General features: G+C 64.7%; 2 protein-coding genes across 2 annotated transcripts; one reads left to right on the forward strand and one right to left on the reverse strand.

The window, feature by feature from the left end:
- Positions 1-931: 931 nt before the first annotated feature.
- On the reverse strand, positions 932-7309 carry SSRP1 (structure specific recognition protein 1). Its single transcript, XM_058027238.1, has 17 exons — positions 7261-7309; positions 6608-6766; positions 6215-6400; positions 5941-6046; positions 5283-5473; positions 4985-5215; positions 4792-4895; positions 4565-4693; positions 4180-4401; positions 4025-4097; positions 3486-3624; positions 3348-3393; positions 2740-2863; positions 2186-2356; positions 1854-1945; positions 1561-1741; positions 932-1306 (listed from the first exon to the last, which is right to left on the reverse strand). Exons 2-17 carry the CDS (start codon positions 6659-6661, stop codon positions 1238-1240), a joined length of 2118 nt encoding a protein of 705 aa, XP_057883221.1. The 5' UTR covers positions 6662-6766; positions 7261-7309; the 3' UTR covers positions 932-1237.
- Positions 7310-8176: 867 nt separating this feature from the next.
- P2RX3 (purinergic receptor P2X 3) lies at positions 8177-12298 on the forward strand. The gene is made up of 12 exons (XM_058027249.1): positions 8177-8316; positions 9095-9230; positions 9323-9394; positions 9467-9533; positions 10050-10143; positions 10225-10302; positions 10497-10638; positions 11203-11333; positions 11421-11514; positions 11590-11655; positions 11836-11913; positions 12023-12298. The coding sequence occupies exons 1-12, from the start codon at positions 8177-8179 to the stop codon at positions 12134-12136; spliced, it is 1212 nt and encodes a 403-aa protein (XP_057883232.1). The 3' UTR covers positions 12137-12298.
- The last annotated feature ends 2031 nt before the right edge of the window (positions 12299-14329 follow it).

The following is a 14329-nucleotide window of genomic DNA, read 5'->3' on the forward strand; positions in this document are numbered from 1 at the left end:
CCGTCCCCATGACAACGAAGCCCCCCACTCAATTCGGGGGTCCCGGGCCCATGTTGCCCGCCGGGGCCGAAGCCGTGTGATCCCCCGGGCGGCGCCACGGGCCCGGGGGGAATGCCGGTTACCCGTAGCCCCATGCCGGCGGAGAGATCCCCACTCACCCTCCACCGCCGCTGCTCATGCATATTCATGACGGCTTGGCCACGCCCCCGGCGGCGGAGCGGGGCGGGGCAGAGCGGCGCCGCGTGGCGGGCGGACCATAGAGAGGGGCGGGCGGAGAGTCCTCCGAAATGGGAGTGGGGGACACGCTGAGAACGTCCAGCACTGTCCCAGTCACCCTCGGGGGCCCAAACAGCCGAGCAGGACCTCTCGACCTCCCCCCGACTGCAAATTATCCCATTCCCGGGGTCCTCCAGGCGCGGGGCGGTAACGCGTATTCAGGCGGAGGTTGCTGTGACAATAGAGCCCCCCAGCATGGACCCCACCATCCAGGGTCCCTTGTGCCCACCGGGGACACGCGGCTGGCTCCCGCCCCGGGAGACTCCTGCTTCCCCGTAGCCCCATCCCAGCGGTGCCGGTAAAGGCAGTGGAAGGAGGGGGGAACGGGCAGCCATGGGGTCCCCCTGGGGCTGGTTCCAGACCGGGAATCGGCTGCAATCAACACCGGAGGGGAAACAGGCCTTAATCGGATCAACCCCCTCACGAGGGAGGTAGAAAAAAACACAAATGGCATCAGGATCGAGCGAGGGGCTGTAATTAGGAGCCCTGATGGCTGAGCAGGGGCTGGGGGCCGCTAATGGAGGGTGGGAAGAGAGTGAAGTCAGCCCTGGAAGCGGTTCAAGGAGGGGAATGAGCTCCCGGATGGCTGCAGGAAGGAAGGAGGGAAGGGGGAGCCAGCCCCACACCCACACAAACACCATCAGTGGGGTTTTTTTTAAATTCAACCCGAGTTGCCATGTGAACAGACCCAAAATACAAAAAAACAACACCAAAAAAAACCAACAAGGGAAGGAAAGGAAAGGAGAGAAAGCCAAGTGTTTAGAAAAAATAAATTGATGGAATACAACGGTGAGGGACTGAGGAGGCACCTCCTGCCACCACGGGGTGCTGGGGGGACAGGGGAACCTGGCCCTGCTCTCGGCTGGGAGCCATCCAGAGCCCGGGACCCTGGTCCCTGCCGTGGGGCTGGCCTGTCCAGTCCTCTCCTCTGGGATCCAGCCTGGAGCCAGCTGGGATGGAGCTAATCTGAGCCCGAGGCAGAGTCTTCTGAGCTGGGGGCCGGGCTGGCAGCTCCCTCCTCCTCCGAGTCCTGCAGGCGGGGGACAGAGAGGTCAGCAGGGGACAGTGAAGGCAGGGCAGTATCCCCCACTACAGTGGGGACAGGGTGATGGTGGTGACATGGGGACACACCAAGGGATGTCCCCAAGGACATGAAGTACCACAAGGACCCAGCCTCTCCAGCAGAAACCACCAGGGTGTTCCCCAAGGAAGAGGGGCTGGGGCCCTCCCAGACAGTTGTTCCCCAGGGAAAAGGGACCAGGACCTCCCCAGTTGTGACCCCACCTCCTTCTTGCTCTCTGCAGAGGAGCTCTCGTCGCTGGACACAAATTCCTTGCTCTTGAAGCTGTCACTCATGCCCTTAGCCGGGGACTTGGAGGATGAAGACTTGGAGGTGGCACCTTTCTTGTCCCCTTTCCCCTTCACCTGCTTCTCCTGCTTCTTTTTCTTCTTCTTCGACCTCTCCCTGTGTGGGGTTGGGTGAGCAGAGGGGAGAGGAGCCACGTTACCCAGCTGGCCCTGGGAACACCCCAATTTTGGGGGGCCAAGCCCTGGCAGCCCCTTGGCAGCACACTCACCCCCTGTGGCTGTCGGCCTTGCTGCCCACACTGTATTCCTTCATGGCCTTCTCGTAGTCCCGCCTGGCATCTTCCGCCTTCCGATCCCACTCCTGCAGCCAGAGCACATGGTCAGCGAGGCCACCCCTCCTCCTAAACCATCCTCCAGCACCCACCTGCATCCCACCCTGCTCCCACTCCTGATCACCCAGCTCACCTGCCCGAGGATGTCCCCACCCCTACCCAACTCCCCATCTGCTCCCAGATGCTCCCAGGAGCAAGGAAGGGCCTTCCACAGCCAGCCTCCCCTCCTGTACCAGGCCAAGCTATACCCTGGGCCTCCCATCCCTCACCTCCTTCTTCTCCTTGGACATGGCCTTCCAGAGCTCCCCAGCCTTCTTGGACAGATCGGTGATGCTGATGCCAGGGTGGTCCGACTTGATCTTCTCCCGGCTGGCATTCAGCCAGAGCATGTAGGCCGACATCGGGCGCTTGGGAGCGTTGGGGTCCTTCCCCTTCTTGCTCTGGGAGGTGGAGAACACCCGTGGAAACCCAATGCACCCCTCACCCAACACCTCAGGAGCAGGCTCTGCTTGCCTCTGCAGCCCCCAGCAATCCAGCTGGGGAGTGGGGCTAAAGGGCCACAGCTGGGGGTCAGGCTGCTGGAGAACAGCCCAACAACAACCAGATAGGCTGGGCATGGCAACAACATGCCCTTGGGAGAGGCTCGGCCTGGAGCCAGCTGGAGGCAGCAACACCAGGCCAGACACCAGCTCTGGCCAGGGCACTGGTGAGTGCTGCAGAGGCTGAGGTCAGGCAACTCAGGTGGGGCTGTGACTGGCCTGACCCCGCTCCAGGAGCTGGTCCTGTTCCTGCAGGAGCTGGTCCTGCTCCCACACCACCTCACCTCGGGCTGTTTCTTGCGGGGCTTGCGCTCCTTGACGATCTTGGCCTTCTTGGCCGGTTTCTTGTCGTCGCGGTCGCTGTCGCCGTCGCCGCTGGAGGAACTGGCTGAGGCATTGCTGTCAAACCTGCATGGGGGCACCAGCCTCAGAGCTGCCCCCAGACACCAGAGCCCTGAGGCTGCCTGGGCCAGAGCTGCCCTGCTCCCGTTAACAGCCCTCAGGGGAGTGGCCTTCCACGAACACAGCTCATTGTGTTCTGCTTCCTGCACATTCAGAGCTCTCGTGGCGCCAGGGCTCAGCTTCACAACTCTCACCCATCCTCACCCCAGCCTGGGGCTTTAACCCTCCTCCCAACTGTTCTCTTTCCCAAAAAGTGCAGCCAAGGCTTCCCCTGGAGCCCTTCCAGAACTTTCTCATACTGCCTGATGCCATCACAATGAAGTGAGCCCAGAACTGCCCCAGCTGCCCAATATTCCCAAACCCAGGGCTGTACATTCCCAAATCCAGGTGATCCCAGTCATGCTGTGAGCATCTCTCAGTGCTCACACAGCCCTAGAACAGCACCTTCCCATGGGGCTTTTGGATAAAGCCCTGCCTGGCCTCTACTCACTCTTCTGCCACATCATCATCCTCTTCTCCAGGGTTGAAGGATGAGTCTAGAGGACAAAGTGAGGGCTCAGTGTTACAGATCATCATGGGGAGCAGGAGCTGGAGCACCATGGCACTCCCTCACAGCCCCAGCCCTCACCTGTCTCCTCCCCAGAGCCATCACTGCTATCATTGGCATTCTCCTCCCGGATCTTGCCCTCCTCTTTCATCCTCTCCAAGTAGGCATCGTGCTGATCCTCATCAGAGTCAGCATATTCATCATAGCTCTGCTTCATTCCCTGCAGAGAGGCAGGATGGGAGCTGCTCCCTGTGCTCACCCAGGAACACAGCCCTGGGTGAGCACAGCCTGGGCATGCACAGGCCAGGGCACAGACACAACCATGTTCCCTCCTTCCCCCCTCAGGGCCCCAGAGAGAGAGGGGCAGAGCAGTTATGGGGGTTAGGGGGGTCCCTGCACACCACACTAGGGTTACTGGGTTAGTCAGAGACCACCACAGCCATGCACAGGAAACCTGCACCAGGAGGAGGAGGAGGAGAAAGAGGAAGGGATATCGCACGGACCTTTTTCCTCTACAAGGGCAAGGAGAGAAAAGAGAGGTGAAAAAAGGAGGGAAAAGCAGCTGGATTCTGGGAGAGGGCAGCACCAGTGGGCGCGAGCCCAGCCCTGTGTGCTGATACCTCCTTCAGGCCCCGGTTCTTGATGTTCAGCTTCTTGGCATTGACGAAGTCAAAGAGCTTCCCATACTCCTCCCTGGGGGAGAGGGCACAGTCAGGCTGGGGGTGCCAGGGAGCCTCGGTGGGCACAGCCAGGCTGGCCCACAGCCCACACCGACCTCTCGATGCTGCTGAAGGTGTACTGGGTGCCCTGCTTGGTCTCGATCTCGAAGTCGAAGGAGCGGGTGGTGGTGGTGCCGCGGGCGAAGTTGACAAAGGAGATCTCGTCGAAGCGAATGTGCACGGGGGGCTTGTGCACGTAGATGAAGCCTCTCTCCAGCGGGTACAGCAGCCCTGAGCTGGCCTTGTAGGAGCAGGTGATGCACTGGGCTCCAGAGTGTCTGCAGGACAAACAGTGCTATCCATGGGGACAAACATCCTCCCTGTGCCCAGCCCTGGCAGACAGGCCCTGCTCCCCAGCATCAATCACACACAGAGCCCCTTCCCCCAGCCATGGGAACAAGGTGGAAAGGGAAGGACTTTCCCTTCCCTGCAGCTGCTCACCCCTGGAAATTTCCAGGCACGGTGATCTTGCGGTTCACCAGTGCCTTCATCACCCGGCTGACCATCTCATAGAGGGAGCCTGACATGTTCTTGGTGAGCCGCCCCTCAAAGCGCTTCTCCACCTCCTCCCTGTGTGGAGGGAAGGAGGGCAGAGGTGAGAACAGGGTCTGGGGTGTAAGGAGCTCCCTCAGGATCCAGGGAGGGCAGCATGGCATCAGGGAGCTCACTCATTCATGTTGAGAGTCAGGGAGATGTCCTCATCCTTGGAGAAGAGCAGGATCAGGAAGTGGTATCGGGTCTGGCCTTGCTTTATTGGGGGGTCCAGGCTGATCTGGAAAGACAAGAGGAGGTGAAAACACAAAACCCCCCCAGAGCACCCTCAATGCCCTTCCAGGGGAGGGCTGAGCCATTCCCGCTCACCACGAAGAACATCTGGCGCTGGTCCTTGTGCGGGAGCAGGAAGAGGCGCAGCACGGTGGTGTAGGGGATCTTGTAGTCGAAGGTCTTGCCGTGCAGGTGCAGGAAGGTGGGGTAGATGCGGATGTCGTAGCGCCCGCGCGGCGTCAGGCACTGCAGCTCCCGGAAGATGCAGATGGCATCTCCGGTGGCCTGGATCACGTCCGCCTTGGACAGCACGTTCTGGGCGAAGGCCTGCCGGGGGAGCGGTCACAAAGGGTCCCTCGCCGCCAGCCCCCGCCCTCCTGCCGGCCCCACGCACCTCCACGGGGTCCACGCCGTCCTCCTGGGTGGGGGGCACGTAGAACCGGACCTCCATGAGGGAGACCTCGGCGTCGTCGTTCTGGTGGAACTCCAGCGTCACCTCGTTCTTGCCCGTGGTGCACTGGGACACGTTGCTGAGCGGGATCTCGAACACTGGCTGCTCCCCGATGTCGAAGGACAGCAGCTGCCCTGCGGGGACACCACAGCCAGCTGGAGCTGCACCCCACAAATCCCATCTCCAGCCACAGTCTCGCTCCTCCCCTAAAATCCAGCAGTGCCTCTGCTCTCATCACTACACTCCCACCCTCCAAAATCCCCAGGCTTTCTCCCTTCCGGCTGCATCACTGGAAATTGACACTGATCAGAAACAGACAAAAAGGAACTATCTGACCTCATGTGTCCCCGTCCCTGAGCTGAAGGCACATCCACCAGCTTCCCTGGCTCCCTGAAGAATGCCACACATGTGCACATTCCACATCAAGCACAGCCCTCTGGGATTCAGGGCCCTCCTGCTCTCCTGAGATGGCAAATGTCCTCACTGTCTCTGAGGACCTCCCTAGAAAACAGCTGCTCCTAAGGGAATGGCTGTGGCAGCAGAACAGCCACAGTGGTGGGAACATCCCACCCCAAGGCCTCAGGCTGCCACTGGAACTCACCTCCAAACCTCACTGTGCCCCAGTTCCAGCCCTTCACACACAGATCCTTCTCTGCAAGCTCCAGGCAATAGTGGGCCTTGAAGAAATCTGAGAGCTTGTCAAACTCCTGGGTTGGGAAAGAGAGAGGCAACACCATCAGGAACCAGTAGTGCCCAGAGCCCTGGGTGACACACAGCCCTGGGCATGGAGATGCAGGGGGCAGAACTGCTCTGGGGCTGGCAGGGAGCACAGCCGGATCTGGGACAGGGCCAAGGCAGCGGGAGCAGGGACTCACCGACTCCCGGAACCCGTCATACTTGTAGACGTGGCCGTTCTTGGTGAGCAGCTTGAGGCCGTGCCCCAGTGCCACACGCCGCCACACGCCCTCGGCCAGCTCCGAGGCCTGGATGTTGTCCACCTTCCCCGTCTTGCTGTTCTTGAAGATGACGCCCTGCCGGCTCAGCCGCAGCCGCCCATCGTTCTGTGGGACAGCTGGGCATGAGGGGACTCGGCCCCATGGAGGAACCACGGCCTCGTTGGGTGCTCCAGGCACCCACACCACCAACTCCCCTCAAATCAGCCACAGCTTCATCCCCCACACCCTCCTCACCGCACAGTATTCGCTCCCCTCATCCACACCCCAACGCTGGGAGTGCCCCTGGGGCCATCCCCGTGTCCCTTCGCTCACCATGGACCCCTTCACCTCCTGGTAGATCTCGTTGAACTCCAGTGTGTCGGCCATGGCGGCTGCGGGATGTGGGAGGGGACGGGGACGATCTCAGGGGGGTTCAGCAGCCTCCCCAGCCCGGCATGCCCGGGGCAGCGGCACGGGAGTCACTCACGGCAGCTGTGGGAGGACAGCGGGTGAGCCGGGCTGGCGACAGGCTCCTGGCGCTCCCCAGCGCGCCCAAAACCAAACCCCACTCCCCAGGCTGCCCCCGCCCCGGACGCTGCCTCTGACTCACTGACGGGGGCGACCCCCGGCCCACCTCGCCCCTTCCCCAGCCGGGCCGTGGCCCCAGGGCCGCCCCTTCCTGCAGCCCTCGGCCGCCGCTGTGTCATCGCACCTCTCGACTGCCCCCATCCCTGCCCTTCCCGTCCTTCCTGCGGCCTCTCCGCACCCCAAACCATCCACCGCACCCCCGAATTCCTTCCGAGCCCGAGCTCCCAAGAGCCCCCCAGGCTTCCCCCCAACCCCGGGCCTGCCCACCCGCTCCGAGCCCACTTCCATCTCAGGCCCGTTCCCCCATCCCAGCCCGGCCTGCCCTGACTCTGGGTTCTCCCTGCGAGATCCAGACACCCCCCTTCCATCCCCCGGTAAGCCCGCCGGCCCCCCCGCACCGCTGCCGCCGCTTTTCCCGCCTGCGCAGCGCGAACCGCGCGGAGCCGCCGCCGCCGCCGGAAGTCGCTCGGACTTCCGCCATGGCGCCGGTTCCGCGCGTGCGCCCCCTGGCGGTTGGGCGGGCCCGTGCAGCGCTCTCCGCCGCACCGGGGGAGGGCCCGCAGTGCCATGGAGGCCCCGCCCACCGAGCGGCCGGGGCGGGGTCAGAGCGGCCGGGACTCCGCCCCCCACCCGCCGCTCTGCCCCGCCCAGAACAATAGAGACAAGGGGAGAGACCCCATTGGCCAGCACGGGGCGAGCCCCGTGACGTCACCTCTTCTGGGGACACCCCCCTCCCCCAAACCCGGGGCTCCCCAAAGTGTTGGAACCGGACCATGGGGTGGCCCAGAGCGGGGCACCCCCGAAACCGCGCGCACGGGGCTCCCTCACCGTCCTCCCCTGCAGGGGTGTCCCCCCAAACCAGGCATCCCCAGTCTGGGGCGCACCCGCCACGTGCATCCCAATGCGGGGCTCCCCGGTGCCCGAATGGGTTCCCCCTTTAGGGGGGAACCCCGGGGAAGGATCCCGCCTGCACCCCTCCATCCATCCAGGAACGAGGGGGCCATCTCTCCCGTCCCCCCGGGCCGTGCCCCCGCCCCCGGCCCCCGCCCTGCCCCCGCCTCCGCCCGCCCGCCCGCACCGCCCTCGCTGCCCGCACCCCTGCGGGTGCTGCCCACACCCTCCGGTACCCGCACGCTGTCCGTGCCCCTGCCGGTACCGCTGCCTGCACCCGCGCCCGCCCTGCTCTGCCCTGCCCTGCCCGCATCCCCGCTCACTGCCCGCAGCCCTACCCTGCCCTTCCCGCATCCTCCTCGGTTCCCGCAGCCCTGCCTTGCCCTGCCCGCAGCCCGGTCTCCGGCCGCCCCCGCGCTGTCCATGTCCCTCCCGAGCTCCCGCACCCGCTGGGTGAGCGACTTCTTCTCCTACGAGACCACCAAGTCGGTGGTGGTGAAGAGCTGGGTGGTGGGCGTCGTCAACCGCGGCGTCCAGCTCCTCATCCTCGCCTACTTCGTCGGGTGAGCCCCCCCGGCAGCCGCCGCAACACCCCCGGGCATCTCCGGGACAGCCCGCCCCGGGACATCCCCCGGGACACACCCCCGAACCCTTCCTGGCACCGCGACAGCGCGGTGACAGCCACTCGCTGCTGCAGGTGACACCCGGGGGTGATGGCGTGTGGCGTGGGGTCACAGCGAGGGGACACCGGGCGGTACGCGGGGTGAGGGGGTGGCCAGGCCGGGAGCAGAGGAAGGATGGGAGAGCGGGTGACAATGTGTCAGTGCCGGGAATTCAGGTGTGCCGGAGCGGGTGACACGATGGGGACAGCCAGAGAGCGTGCCGGTTGACAAGACGGGACGGAGGAAGTCGGTACGGGTGACACAAGGGGGACAGCCGGAGTGTGTGCCGGTGCGGGTGACAGGAGGGTGGCAGCGCAGGTGACACGATGGGGACAGCAAGGTGTCGGTACAGGTGACACAAGGGGGACATCCAGGAGAGCACCTCGGGTGGATGACGGGAAGGGGACAGCGTGGGTGACACCGAGGGGCAGAGAAGCCGCTCGGCCCCAGGGGGTGACAGAAGGGGATGAGCCGCGCTGGGGTCCCTGTCCCCGAGTGCTCCTGGGGGTGACAGCAGCCACCGGCGGGGGGATGACAAGTGGCAGTCGGGGACCCGCAGCCGCTGGCGCTGACAGCTCCGGGGGTCACGGGCAGGTTCGGGAGAGGCAGGAGGGGCCAGGGGGGTGCCGGTGGTGTCCGAGGGTGGCTGTCCCCAGCGTCACCCGCGGTGCTGTCCCAGCTGGGTGTTCCTCCATGAGAAAGCGTACCAGGTGCGGGACACCGCCATCGAGTCCTCCGTGGTCACCAAGGTGAAGGGCGTGGGGCGCTACGCGGGGCAGGTGATGGACACGGCCGACTACGTCACGCCCCCCCAGGTGAGCACCGGGGACCGGAGGGGTCGCTGAGGGGCGCGGGGCCACTCCCGCCTCAGTTCCGGACGGGGTTGTGTGACAGCGACGTCCCGCAGGGCACCTCGGTGTTCGTGGTGGTCACCAAGCAGATCCGGACCGAGGAGCAGGCGCAGGGCGTGTGCCCGGAGGTGCGGGGGGGCAGGGGGCGCTCGGGGGGAACCCCTCGGTGAGCCCCCCGTCCGCTGACCCCCGCCCCGCAGAGCGAAGCCGCGTTCCACTGCTCGGCGGACCGAGACTGCCGGGAGCTGAGCCCGGGCACGAGCAACGGTGAGGAACCCGCTGGCAACGGGGCTCAGGGCACCGAGGGACCGCGGGAGCCACCGCGGGCGGGAGTGAGGGACCCTCGGTGGGCTCGGCGGGCTGTGGGGCCCGGGGCTCTGGAGCTGGAGGGCTGGGGGAGCGGGGGTTCAGGGTCCCAGGGGTGCCAAAGGGGGTATGGGGATCCCCGGGGTGCTGATGGGGGTCTGGGGTCGCAGGGGTGCTCCTGAGGGTACTGACAGAGGTATGAGGATCCCCGGGGTGTTGACAGAGATCTGGGGTCTCAGGGGTGCTCCCGGGGGTCTGACAGTGGTCTGGGGGTCCCAAGAGTGCTGAGGGGGTCTGGGGTCTCAGCGCTGCTGGCAGAGGTGCTGACAGTGGTCCGAGGGTCCCAGGGGTGCCTATGGGGGTCTGGGGTCTCAGAGATGCCCCCGAGGGTACTGATGGGAGTAGAGGAGTCACAGGGGTGCTGACAGAGTTCAGGGGCCCAGGTGCCTGGTGTGCTGACAGGGTTGGGGGTCCCAGGGGTGCTGACAGGGCGCTGCGTCCCCTACAACGCGACCCTGCGCACCTGCGAGATCCATGGCTGGTGCCCGCCCGAGGTGGACACCATTGACGTGTAAGTGGGGCTGGGAGGACACAGGGAGGAGCAGGGGACATGCCCCCTGCCATGTCCTCAGTGTCACCCCCCTTCCTCCAGCCCCGTCATGCTGGAAGCTGAGAACTTCACCCTCCTCATCAAGAACAGCATCCGCTTCCCGCTCTTTGGCTTCGAGAAGTGAGTGGCACAAGCCACGGGGGGACACGGGAGGACATGAGGACAGGGTGTTGGGTAACACAGGGACATGGACAGGGGACATGGGGACACAGGCACAAGATGGTGGGGAGATACTGGGATGAGGGTCCATGAACCCCAGACTGCTGCCTGATGGCACATCCCTCCGTGTCCCCCGTGTCCCTCTGTGTCCCCAGGACCAACCTGCCACCCCCTGGCAGTGGGGTGGAGCTGGGCCGGTGTCGCTTCCACCCACAGCTGCAGCCCCTGTGCCCCATCCTGCGCCTGGGGGACGTGGCACGTCTGGCTGGGCAGGACTTCCCTGCGCTGGCTGCCACCGTGAGCGGGGACACAGGGGACACGGGAGGCACGGGGGGACAATGGCGTGGGTGTGGGGACACAGGGGTACAAGTGCGTGGGGTGGAAAGGCATAGGGACATGGGACTTGGGGACACAGAGACATGGGATGTTGGACATGGGGACACAGAGACATGGGATGCGGGACATGGGGACATGGGACGTGGATGGGGGGATATGGGGTGGTGGGATGTGGACATGGAAGATGGGGACATGGGCTTGCATAACATGGGGACACGGGATGCAGGGATGAGGATGTTGGGAACAGGACATGGGGATACAGGAACATGGGACAGAGTGATGATGTGGGGCTTGACACTGGGACACGGATGGGGTTTGGGATGTGTGACACGGGGACATGGGGTGTACAGACATGGAGACTGGAGACATGGGGTGCAGGGGGATGTGGAACTTGGGGAGATGAGAATGTGGGCTGTGGGTTCATAGGACATGGAGCGCAGGGCCATGGGGATGCAGGACTGTGAAGCTGTGGGGACTTGGCGCCATGGGGCCAGGGTCCGTGGTGCTGATGTGGGGCTGGGGCAGGGGGGGGTGCTGGGGATCAAGATCGGGTGGGTGTGTGACCTGGACCGGGCCTGGGAGCGCTGCCTGCCCCGCTACTCCTTCACCCGCCTGGACAGCCTGGCCCGGACCCCTGCCCCTGGATACAACTTCAGGTATGGCCAGGACACACACGGCACAGGGGTGTGCACTGCCTGGCACAGCTCTTGTCATCATGTCCCCATGTCCCCGTGTCACCGCAGGCACGCCAGGTACTACCGCTGGCCCGATGGCTCCGAGCGCCGCACCCTCATCAAGGCCTTTGGGATCCGCTTCGATGTCCTGGTGTATGGCAGCGTACGTGTGGGGCCGGGGACTTGTGGGGTCACAGGGGGTTGGGGACCCTGGCCAACAAGGGCTCTGCTCCCCCAGGCCGGCAAGTTCGGCATCGTGCCCACCCTCATCAACACGGTGGCTGCTTTCACCTCCATCGGTGTGGTGAGTTGGGGACGTTCTCAGCCCCGCAGTGGTGACACCCCCCAGGGCACAAGGGGGAAATCCCGTGGCTAGAGGGCATGGGGACACAGCACAGCTGCAGGGTGACAGCAGCCTGGCTCTGTGGGGGTACGGGGGTGCTCCACAGCGCGGGGCCCCTCACCCCAACACTGCTGCTCCCAGGGCACGGTGCTGTGCGACATCATCCTGCTCAACTTCCTCAAGGGCGCTGAGCACTACAAGGCCCGCAAGTTCGAGGAGGTCAGACACGGGGCCGGGGTTCCCTGGGGATGGAGACACCTCTGGGGGCTCGACCAGCGCCCCCCCGGCTGCAGTGACTCACCCAGTGCCTCTGTCCCCTGCCCCATAGGTGTCAGAGGCAGGCGTGCCTGCCACCCCCTCAGCGTGTCCCCCCGGGGCGCTGGGGACCTGCTCCCGGGACAAGCAATCCACCGACTCGGGTACCTTCTCCCTCGGCCTCTAGCCCGGGGGCCATGGGGCAGCTCCTGCCTGCCCACCACGCTGTGGGGCAGCCGAGACCCCCGTCGGGCTCCTATTGCCCCCCAGTCCCCAGTGCTCCCTCTGTGAGCCCCATCAGCATCTGACTGCCCCCAGTGCCCACCCCGGGTACATCCCAGTGTCTCCAGTGTCCATACGATCCCTGTCCCTTGCCCCCAGGGTGCCCCTCCGGCAGCACCTCCCTGTCCTTGCCACCCCATGCCCCCCAATAAACCCGTGGCTCGCAGCACCTACCCGTGTCCAGCCTTGGGGGGGCGCGGAGTGGTTTTTGGGGGACTGACGGGCAGGGTTGGGGTGCAGGAACAGAGGGAAGAGGGGTCAGGGTGCTGTCCCAGGGATGCGGGACACCGCGGGGGGAGCTGCCAACAGGAGGAGCGCCCGTGGAAGGGAAGGCGGCACAGAGGGACAGGAGCTGTGCCCTCGGGCTGTCACTTCCTCGGTCGGATGTGAGTAACTCTGTGGATTCGGAGGAAGCTCCCGGATGGCTCCTCATGCAGGGCCAAGCGCTGCCCTTCCTGCTCGGGATGGGGCAAGGGGGTGAGCTCTGGCTCCCAGGATGGGGTGAGGGGGGTGAGCTCTGGCTCCTCATCCTGCACGTGGGGGCTCCCACCCCAATCCCCCTGCAGAACCAGTGGGGGGGGATGCTGTGAGCCTGGCTTGCTCCTAATGGAGCCGCTGGGGTTCATTCCTGGGAATGCCAAACGAGGGTCCCGCAGCCCCTCGCTGGTGCCCAGGGCAGCCCCCGCCCCGCAGGGAGAGCGGCTCCTGCCCTCCCCCCGCTGCAGATAGCGGGGCTCCTTATCAGCCCCACGGATTCCTTATCAGCCCCACGGATTCCTTATCAGCCCAGCCCTGGCCGCCCACCCACCACCACAAACCCAGCCTGGGGGGCTCCGTCCCCGGCGCCGGGACCAAGGAACCCCCAGGGTGGCACCGAGGGCGAGGCACCCCAGCTTCAGGACAGCGAGGGGGGGACAGGGACACTCAACCCGCAGCTTTTGGAAAGGGAAGAGACTGGAAACGGATTGGTGTGCGGCGGCTGGAAATGGATACTTGTGCCGCGCTCCAATTAGGACACAGAGAGCTGGGAGTGTTATTAATAGTCATTAATAACCGCTCATTAGCGGTCCTGCTCATTAACGGGGCTCCGGCCAGGGCGGGAGCGGCCCGGGGAGCCTCGCTGCGATCCCGGGGGGCTCATTAGCAGCGCCGGTGTTTCCCCGTTAATGCTGCTAATTAGCGGAAAGGCTCGAGCTGTGTCTGCGCTGGGGACTGCGGGGTTCCGGCCCTTCTTCATTCCAGCCTGGGATTTGAGCCGGAGCTGGGCACCTCGCGGTTCTGCCACCACTTTCAGCAGCTCCTGCCTTTCATACCTCTCTCCCCACGCATGCCGGCTGTCCCGGCACTGCGTACCGGATCGCTCCTTATCTCCAGCCTGGTTTGCTCTCCCGGCTGATGCTGCAGCTCTGGGTGTCTGGTTTGGTGCCCTCACCCCCGGAGTCCCCTAACCTGCACCCCCATTTACAGAGCCCTTTCCCCCCTACACCACTCATTTTGGAGCTCCTGTGAGCTCTCCCCCGCTATTTCAGCCGCTGAATTCCCCCTACAGCCCCTCCTTCGCACCTCTTTGCTGGTAGAAGGGCCCCACTGAGCCGGTGGGGGGTCCCGGGGGCTCTGTGCCCCCCCACCAACCTCCGTCCCTGCACTGGGGTGTTAAACCTGCCCCTTCCCACAGCCTATCCCGCGCTTAATCCCCCCCCCTACAGCCCCAGCCCAGCCCCCCCCGCGTGTCCTGGGGGATTTGGGGCTCTTCAGACATCCCGCTCGGCTTCTTCGGTTCTTTTCCCCAGAGCTGGAACTGTGAGAGTTCAGTCCCAGTGGGACAATCGCAGACCACCTCGGGGGCCTTTCCTCCTCCCCCCAATGTTTATTTGTGGGGTGGGGGAAGTTTGTTCCCTCTTGGCTCAGCGTTGCCGCTCCATCAGCAACCCGCGGAGCTGGGACACACCGAGAGCTCCGGTGGCAGCCAGTCCTGCGGCAGCTGCTGCCCTAAAATGGTCATTTTACAGCATGGGGGGTCCCAGAGCCCCCCTCCCCGCCCAGGATTTTTGCTAAATGTATAAATCTCCTCGGAACTTTGTACTTAAAGTGGAGCCCC

The sequence above is a fragment of the Melospiza georgiana genome, chromosome 6, assembly GCF_028018845.1.
Source record: "Melospiza georgiana isolate bMelGeo1 chromosome 6, bMelGeo1.pri, whole genome shotgun sequence".
Lineage (NCBI taxonomy): Eukaryota > Metazoa > Chordata > Aves > Passeriformes > Passerellidae > Melospiza > Melospiza georgiana.

Excerpts from the sequence above, each read along its gene's own strand:
- P2RX3 (XM_058027249.1), top strand. The coding sequence starts at position 8,177 with ATGTCCCTCCCGAGCTCCCGCACCCGCTGGGTGAGCGACTTCTTCTCC. Across the intron at positions 10,639-11,202 it reads TCCCTGCGCTGGCTGCCACC|GGGGGGGTGCTGGGGATCAA; the intron begins GTGAGCGGGGAC and ends GGGCTGGGGCAG. Across the intron at positions 11,515-11,589 it reads ATGTCCTGGTGTATGGCAGC|GCCGGCAAGTTCGGCATCGT; the intron begins GTACGTGTGGGG and ends CTGCTCCCCCAG.
- SSRP1 (XM_058027238.1), bottom strand. The coding sequence starts at position 6,661 with ATGGCCGACACACTGGAGTTCAACGAGATCTACCAGGAGGTGAAGGGG. Across the intron at positions 3,625-4,024 it reads AGAACCGGGGCCTGAAGGAG|GGAATGAAGCAGAGCTATGA; the intron begins GTATCAGCACAC and ends GCCTCTCTGCAG. Across the intron at positions 1,742-1,853 it reads AAGGCCGACAGCCACAGGGG|GGAGAGGTCGAAGAAGAAGA; the intron begins GTGAGTGTGCTG and ends AACCCCACACAG.